General features: G+C 43.6%; 1 protein-coding gene across 2 annotated transcripts in view; it reads left to right on the top strand.

The window, feature by feature from the left end:
* Window positions 1–2,545: 2,545 nt before the first annotated feature.
* Window positions 2,546–9,859, top strand: part of SCARA3 (scavenger receptor class A member 3) — a 36,063-nt gene continuing 28,749 nt past the window's right edge. Inside the window, exon 1 of one of the 2 annotated variants that reach the window (XM_077291797.1) lies at window positions 2,546–2,767. In XM_077291797.1, the coding sequence (XP_077147912.1) occupies window positions 2,761–2,767 (7 nt within the window). In that variant the 5' untranslated portion in view covers window positions 2,546–2,760. The remainder of the gene's footprint in view (window positions 2,768–9,859) is intronic. The other variant, XM_077291798.1, reaches the window with a different exon arrangement.

Below are 9,859 nucleotides of genomic sequence, written 5' to 3'. Positions count from 1 at the left end.
GTCACAGTACAGAGATAATACACACAGTGATGTGACAGTACAGGGATAATATACACAGTGATGTCACAGTGCAGGGATAATACACACAGTGATGTCACAGTACAGGGATAATACACACAGTGATGTCACAGTACAGGGATAATACACACAGTGATGTCACAGTACAGGGATAATACACACAGTGATGTCACAGTACAGGGATAATACACACAGTGATGTCACAGTACAGGGATAATACACACAGTGAAGTCACAATACAGGGATAATGCACACAGTGATGTCACAGTACAGGAATAATGCACACAGTGATGTCACTGTACAGAGATAATACACACAGTGATGTCACAGTACAGAGATAATACACACAGTGGTGTCACAGTACAGGGATAATACACTCAGTGATGTCACAGTACAGAGATAATACACACAGTGATGTCACAGTACAGGGATAATACACACAGTGATATCACAGTATAGGGATAATACACACAGTGAAGTCACAATACAGGGATAATACACACAGTGATGTCACAGTACAGAGATAATGTACACAGTGATGTCACAGTACAGGGATAATGCACACAGTGATGTCACAGTACAGGGATAATACACACAGTGATGTCACAGTACAGGGATAATACACACAGTGATGTCACAGTACAGGGATAATACACACAGTGATGTCACAGTACAGGGATAATACACACAGTGATGTCACAGTATAGGGATAATACACACAGTGAAGTCACAATACAGGGATAATGCACATAGTGATGTCACAGTACAGGGATAATACACACAGTGATGTCACTGTACAGAGATAATACACACAGTGATGTCACAGTACAGAGATAATACACACAGTGGTGTCACAGTACAGGGATAATACACACAGTGGTGTCACAGTACAGGGATAATACACACAGTGATATCACAGTACAGAGATAATACACACAGTGATGTCACAGTACAGGGATAATACACACAGTGATGTCACTGTACAGAGATAATACACACAGTGATGTCACAGTACAGAGATAATACACACAGTGGTGTCACAGTACAGGGATAATACACACAGTGATATCACAGTACAGAGATAATACACACAGTGATGTCACAGTACAGGGATAATACACACAGTGATATCACAGTATAGGGATAATACACACAGTGAAGTCACAATACAGGGATAATACACACAGTGATGTCACAGTACAGAGATAATGTACACAGTGATGTCACAGTACAGAGATAATGTACACAGTGATGTCACAGTACAGGGATAATGCACACAGTGATGTCACAGTACAGGGATAATGCACACAGTGATGTCACAGTACAGGGATAATACACACAGTGATGTCACAGTACAGGGATAATACACACAGTGATGTCACAGTACAGAGATAATACACACAGTGATGTCACAGTACAGAGATAATAAACACAGTGATGTCACAGTACAGAGATAATACACACAGTGATGTCACAGTACAGGGATAATACACACAGTGATGTCACAGTACAGGTATGATACACACAGTGATGTCACAGTACAGGGATAATACACACAGTGATGTCACAGTACAGGGATAATACACACAGTGATGTCACAGTACAGGTATGATACACACAGTGATGTCACAGTACAGGGATAATACACACAGTGATGTCACAGTACAGGGATAATACACACAGTGATGTCACAGTACAGAGATAATATACACAGTGATGTCACAGTACAGAGATAATAAACACAGTGATGTCACCGTACAGGGATAATACACACAGTGATGTCACAGTACAGAGATAATACACACAGTGATGTCACAGTACAGGTATGATACACACAGTGATGTCACAGTACAGGGATAATACACACAGTGATGTCACAGTACAGGGATAATACACACAGTGATGTCACAGTACAGGGATAATACACACAGTGATGTCACAGTACAGAGATAATATACACAGTGATGTCACAGTACAGAGATAATAAACACAGTGATGTCACCGTACAGGGATAATACACACAGTGATGTCACAGTACAGAGATAATACACACAGTGATGTCACAGTACAGGTATGATACACACAGTGATGTCACAGTACAGGGATAATACACACAGTGATGTCACAGTACAGGGATAATACACACAGTGATGTCACAGTACAGGGATAATGCACACAGTGATGTCACAGTACAGGGATAATACACACAGTGATGTCACAGTACAGGGATAATGCACACAGTGATGTCACAGTACAGGGATAATGCACACAGTGATGTCACAGTACAGAGATAATACACACAGTGATGTCACAGTACAGAGATAATGCACACAGTGATGTCACACACTATGGCAGCAGGTCGCACACAGGAGGACCGCACTTTTCCCTGTCTCTTTCTGCAGTGTCGGACATTGTACAGGCGCTTCCCTCCCTCTCCAGGACCCCACAGTCATTATTTGGGTGGGCGCAGCGACCCCCCTGCCCTGTGTCAGATTTCCCCTCGCTGCTCTGGAGAACAGCCCATTTTGTAGTGAAGGAGTGTGGAGCCGGAGGGCGGCAGGAGGCAGAGCCTGACACGGCTCCTCACACCCGGGCTCACACTGTGGCCATGAGCTGCGCCGCGCTGACTGACGGGACCGGTCCTGTGGAGACGTGAATGGGGCGCGATCGTCTGCAGCGCCGAGATGAGGAGACCCTGAGACGTGTCCGGTCCTAGAGGAGACTCCGATCTGTGCTGGAACAATGAGAGGTAGGGGGCATCGCCTGACCGCTGGCATCTCCTAGTGTACCGCTGCCACAGTCAGCACCGACGGGCTGCAGCGAGCTGTACTCCAAAACCTCCGTATGAAAGCACCGGACAACAGGAGGAATGGCACACCGCTGCCACCGGTCTGCTGGGGTGAATGCAGGCTGGTGTCCTCTGTTATCAGCCAGTGCAGGGCAGAAAGTGATTAGTATAGGGGACTACATCTATTGTCCTCTGTTATCAGCCAGTGCAGGGTAGAAAGTGATTAGTATAGCGGACTACATCTATTGTCCTCTGTTATCAGCCAGTGCAGGGCAGAAAGTGATTAGTATAGGGGGCTACATCTATTGTCCTCTGTTATCAGCCAGTGCAGGTAGAAAGTGATTAGTATAGGGGCACTACATCTATTGTCCTCTGTTATCAGCCAGTGCAGGGCAGAAAGTGATTAGTATAGGGGCACTACATCTATTGTCCTCTGTTATCAGCCAGTGCAGGGCAGAAAGTGATTAGTATAGGGGGGCTACATCTATTGTCCTCTGTTATCAGCCAGTGCAGGGCAGAAAGTGATTAGTATAGGGGGGCTACATCTATTGTCCTCTGTTATCAGCCAGTGCAGGGCAGAAAGTGATTAGTATAGGGGGGCTACATCTATTGTCCTCTGTTATCTGCCGATGATCTATATACAGGATCTATATATACAGGGAGTGTAATAAGTCTCTCTGTTATTAGACTGTTAATAATGGGGAAAGGCTAATAGTAGGACAAGTACATTTAACCCATTATTCTCTGTTATTAGCCATTTGATGCTGAGCAGAAACTGTCTGTGAGCATAATCTATATATCATATAAAGAGTACATCTAGTCTACTGTTCTCTGTTATCAGCCACTGCAGGCTAACAAGTAGCTGGATGAAGGACAGATGCACAAATTATACTGTTCATTTCCGCCAATTGTGAATATACTGTATATACAGTATATATATATATATATATATATATATATATATATATATATATATATATATATATATAGCAAGTGCAATAAGTATTGAACACGGCACCAATTTTCTAGGTAAATCTGTTGAGGTGCAGGTCTGTAAGTTCTGTGTAATAATGAGCGATGACTCCGGGAAATGTCTTGGTTACACTACAGAAATGTATTTAACACTTGGTACAAAGCATTTGTTGGTGATGAAGCTTCGAGGCTATGGAGAAACTAGTTGCAGGCAATGCTCAGGTGCGGTTTTGGCTCGTCACATCCTGAAGCTTCCGCGGCTCCTTCCTTGATCTCTGAGTTTTAGTTCCTTCCGTACATTTTCTATAGGATTCAGGGCCGGTGATCGGGTCGGCCGTTCTATCAGATTTAGGGCCTTTACCCATTTGTGTGAAAAAAAAAGTTCCGATACCAGGACCGAAAAAACGGACGAGTGTCATTCGAGTACAATGCGACTTTCACACCTAGTATCCGATTTACATCCGATTGCAGTGCGATTTTAACATGAGCTTTTACATAGAGAAATTCCCTCTGTCATTTACACGTTGTTTTCAATAAAAGATTATGTCTCTGAAAAAAATGGCGTTGGCTCCCGCATAATGTTCTTAACCAGCATAGGGAGAGCCGACAGCTGGAGGATGATGTTTATAGCCTGGGAAGGGGGTAATACCCATGGAGCTTCCCAGGCTATTAATATCAGCTCACAGCTGTATGCTTAGCCTTTACAGACTATTAAAAGGGGGACGCTAAAAAAAAAAAGATATAGGGTCCCCCTATAATTAATAACCAGCAAAGGCTATGCAGACAGCTGCGGGCTGATATTAATAGCCTAGGAAGGGGCCATGGATCTCTAAGATGCACCAATTCTGCACGAGCATATCATTAACACAAACTGAAAATAAAGATTAAACAACAACCACAAGATGGATTTCATCACCAGAAATCAGTGTAATCAGTATAACGGCGCCGACCTGACACTGTCTGTAGTTACTGTGCACAATCCCTCTGACAGGGGCACTTTAACAATAAGGTTGTGAAGGTCTTGAGGCGGCTCAGAGGTTTTCCCCATGATGAGCGGTTTCTTGTGTAATTAGATACCTCTTTATCAGCCATCAGGTGAAGCAGATGATATTATTTGTCAGTAAGGGGCAGGATTGCTTTCTAATTCCTGATAGATTTCATCTGGTGTCAGGACTTCCCGCGGCTTATTGCTCCTCTCTTTCTTTGTCATTTCTCATTACACATAATTTATGGACGTCTATGGATGATTTCTTTCCCTTGTGGATTGGATGGGTTATTACTGACATCTGGCGAGAATTTCATGTCAATAGCACCTTTAGAAATAGATGTTAGAAAATTGGTGAGGTGTTAAATACTTATTTCTCTCTTCATATAGATACATTTGCTGAAGTTGAAAGGTAGAGCTATTCACAATTCAGCTCTCACCTCACATCAGGGACACCTCACTGTCTGGCTCATTGAAGAGACAGCTCATAATTCAGCTTATTAAAGGGACAGTTCACAATTCAGCTTATTAAAGTGACGTCTAACAATCCGGCTAATTAAAGGGATGTCTAACAATCTGGCTCATTAAAGGGATGTCTCACAATCCGTCTCACTCATCCTCTGCCGGTTCATCATCGCAGGACCCTGGATTTCACTTTTCCTTTATTGGCCGCAAACTGTAGAATAACAAGACCTAGCAAACAGCTGGAGACCAGAAGTAGACATCTTACCTCCTCAGATCAGGAACTGGCTCCTTCCGAGCGTCTGGAGAGCCATGACAGCCAGATGATGAGGGCCCTAAAAATATTTACAATGGTGGTCATACCATGAAAATTCCTTTTTTTCCCTGTATTGTAGGTATTCTTGTATCTGGAGGGCTCAGCTCTACTCATCCTGAGCTCTCTGGTTCATGAATACAATGCGAGAGCTGCAGTAAAGACTGACACCGGCGCGGTAAAGCAGTAATAGAGACGCAGATTTCCAGGGCTGCCAGAGGCAGTTATGGCTGCACATGTGCAGGAGAGGAACTCCAAGGATTAAGACCTGGACCAGGTCCATAAGTGACTTGTGTCTACTGACCGGGGCGATGCATACAGTGTATTGTTTCCTGTTATCAGCCATTGCAGATTGGAAAGTGGCTGTATATTAAGTGGGTCTGATGACCAAAAATCTGTTGTTCTCTGTTATCAGCCATTTCATGCTGGGAAGAAATTGTGAACATGAAGTCTATATAAGGTCTCAATATAGGGCTCAAATAATGCGCAAAGTGACCGCATAAAACAGATAGCGGAATGCTGCCATACAGTCCTGCTGGTCTGGGGCAAACTGTGATATGATAGGTAGTGTACTTTAGGGGTTAATATCACTAACAGTATGGGCGATGGGAGGAAGGAGGGCTAGGATGTTAATGTCCCTTGGGGTCTGCAGGGGTAAAAAGGTTTAGATTCCTTACAGTCTGTGGAGCATAAAGTGTTACTGGTTCCCATGGTCTAGAGACCTCAAACTCTTACTATCCCAGCAGGACTAGGGGACTGAATGTGTTAATATTCCTGGTGGTCTTGAGAACTGGATGTGTTAATAATATCCCTGGTGGGCTATGGAGCTGAATGTGTTAATATTCCTGGTGGTCCATGAAGTTGAATGTGCTACTATCCCTGGTGGTCTATGAAGTTGAATGTGTTACTATCCCTGGTGGTCTATGAAGTTGAATGTGTTACTATCCCTGGTGGTCCATGAAGTTGAATGTGTTACTATCCCTGGTGGTCCATGAAGTTAAATGTGTTACTATCCCTGGTGGTCCATGAAGTTGAATGTGTTACTATCCCTGGTGGTCTATGAAGTTGAATGTGTTACTATCCCTGGTGGTCTATGAAGTTGAATGTGTTACTATCCCTGGTGGTCCATGAAGTTAAATGTGTTACTATCCCTGGTGGTCTATGAAGTTGAATGTGCTACTATCCCTGGTGGTCTATGAAGTTGAATGTGTTACTATCCCTGGTGGTCTATGAAGTTGAATGTGTTACTATCCCTGGTGATCCATGAAGTTGAATGTGTTACTATCCCTGGTGGTCTATGAAGTTGAATGTGTTACTATCCCTGGTGGTCTATGAAGTTGAATGTGCTACTATCCCTGGTGGTCTATGAAGTTGAATGTGTTACTATCCCTGGTGGTCTATGAAGTTGAATGTGCTACTATCCCTGGTGGTCTATGAAGTTGAATGTGTTACTATCCCTGGTGATCCATGAAGTTGAATGTGTTACTATCCCTGGTGGTCTATGAAGTTGAATGTGTTACTATCCCTGGTGGTCCATGAAGTTGAATGTGTTACTATCCCTGGTGATCCATGAAGTTGAATGTGTTACTATCCCTGGTGGTCTATGAAGTTGAATGTGTTACTATCCCTGGTGGTCTATGAAGTTGAATGTGTTACTATCCCTGGTGGTCCATGAAGTTAAATGTGTTACTATCCCTGGTGGTCTATGAAGTTGAATGTGCTACTATCCCTGGTGGTCTATGAAGTTGAATGTGTTACTATCCCTGGTGGTCTATGAAGTTGAATGTGATGTGTTACTATCCCTGGTGGTCATTGAAGTTGAATGTGCTACTATCCCTGGTGGTCTATGAAGTTGAATGTGTTACTATCCCTGGTGGTCTATGAAGTTGAATGTGTTACTATCCCTGGTGGTCCATAAAGTTGAATGTGTTACTATCCCTGGTGGTCTAGGAAGCTGGATGTGTTAATACCTTGGTGGTCTTGGGTGTTTCTGGAGATCACAAACTTCATTAGTGAGTACTGAATTCATTCATGGATGTATTTGGGGTCCAAACTCATGAGAACCCAGCCGTGTGAGAAGGTAACAGAAGCAGGAGATCCCACTTAAGGCACCAGATTAGGCATATGTGACGGCCCCAGTCGTGATTCATTAGGGATCCAGCTGACCAGTTATAGGGACTTCAAAGTCTTAGGCAATACATTTGGGCAAGGTTGTAATGTCCAGTACTCATTGGTGGAACTCTCGCAGGTCTCACCCAACTTCTGAGGTCAGCAGAGAAGCTTGATGGTGTCTGGGATCCTCCTTGGTTCAGTTTCAATAGAGGGCAACATCCATGTGGATTTATCATTGTCCCCAACATCATATGAGCAATCCCGTTCTTGACCTTGACCACCACAATCTCCTCCAAAAACCTAAGGGGTTAAAAAAGGGACAATGAGATTGGTGGTCACCATGAGGACCAGGAAGAAGGTTATGTAAAGTGAAAGGAACAAAACAACCACCAGATACAATGGGTGACTCCAATCCTCACTGCCTACATACAGGGTCCATCTCCATGAGAGCAGTCTCTTGGTTGACCATGATGATCGTCTAAGAATCTGGGACCTCTAGATCTCAAGTGTAGGAACCAAGGCCAAGGAAAGGACTGCAGGTGCTTATAATAAGTCATTCCAAGTTTAGCCGCCCAGGTTTGTCAGGACCTTGGCCACTATAACGTAGGGAAGGACCTTTTTGGTGGGGTCGTAATCACAGAATAAGAAGCAGGAATCTAAGAGATGCATGAAGGAGGACAAATTTGATGTTACAGACACACATTTACCACCTCAAATATAGTTTTGGAGATCCTGATGGACTTAGGTCTGAATTATTCCAAGGAAGAAGAAAGTGAAAATGACATTTATGGTCACCGCACGGATCACAAAAAAGTCTGGGAAGTAAATGCTCCACCAGATCAGAGACAGAGGTCATTGTCAGCCTCACTGACCACACAAGGTCCTTGACATCTCCACGAGTAGTGTTTTGGTTGACAATCTAGGATCTCAAGTGCAGGAATCAAGGCCAAGTAGACTTGTAGTAACTGCAGGTGCTAAGAATAAGCCGTTCCAAGATGAGCCATGGGGGTTTGTCAAGACCTTGGCAGCTATCACGGTATTATGTCATAGACACAGATGTTAAGGACCTTCTTGGTTGAGCTGCAACCACAAAAGATTATGTAAGAACCTAAAAAAAATGTGTATAGGAAGTCAAGGTTGTCCATTTAGACCCACATTTACCACCTCAAATATGGATCTAAAGATCAAGATGGACCGAAGTCTGAATTACCCCAAGGAAACATGACATGGCCACATCAAGGGTCAAGAAAAGGGTGAATCCTATGCATTTGACCTACAGCATCACCTTAACCTGCAACTTCGTTTAGCGTATTGGAACTCATATAAAGAAGGGATGATGAGGTCATCAAAATGGGTCAAAAACATGCAAAAATGAGAACAAAATAAGTGTTACAAGACTTTCCAGAATAGTCGAAAGCCGTAGAGGGGGCAAGAACTGCTTCAGAACCTAATATGATTGGCCCGATTGGGTTGTCAGCTCTTTGGCTGCTATCACCCTGTTATGTAATTTCCACAGAAATTTCGCAGAACCCAAGAAACGCGTGGTGAAAGACAAATCTGTCCATGTTTACCCCTATGTGACAGAATGTTGGCCGGTGTCAGGACATTATGTAATCTAGGGATCTAGGCTGTAAGAACCTATGAAGTGCTTGGCGAAACCACAGATACCCTCAGATGGGATCAGTCTCTGCTTTTCTCCTCGTATAGAGTAAGAACATCAGATTATTGAATAATACAGGGAGCGCAGTTACATCTAATCCTCAATTCCCAGATGTCACACTTGCTGGAAAAGAATCCCACCCTGCAGAACCGATGAAGTCACCCGCTATTCCTGGCCGCAAGTCTCCATCATGTTATCCTGTGCCTCTGCCAGAAAAATGATGTCGACAAGTGAAAAATAATATTGGCCTGAAAATTAACCATTAGTCTGAACTCTAAAAATATCACGTGCAAAATGATTTCATGGATTGGGAAACAATTCCTAATGGCCTCCAAGTCATGGTGGGCAACCATGGGGTCAAAGAGATTGAGATCCTATGTGGCTGGTGGCCATTGCTCTGGGGGCATTATAACCCCATCTGCAGCGGAGGAGACCATAAGTCCTATAGCTGTGAATTGCATCTGCTGAGTCTGATGATGACATCACACAAAAACTAAGTCTATGATGTCATAGGTGGTAGAATAGGTGAGGACATCAGTGTGGAAGGAG

The sequence above is a fragment of the Ranitomeya variabilis genome, chromosome 2, assembly GCF_051348905.1.
Source record: "Ranitomeya variabilis isolate aRanVar5 chromosome 2, aRanVar5.hap1, whole genome shotgun sequence".
In the NCBI taxonomy this organism is placed as follows: Eukaryota; Metazoa; Chordata; class Amphibia; order Anura; family Dendrobatidae; genus Ranitomeya; species Ranitomeya variabilis.
Note: the sequence above shows the minus strand (reverse complement) of the source record. Positions and strands in the feature narration are given on the sequence as shown.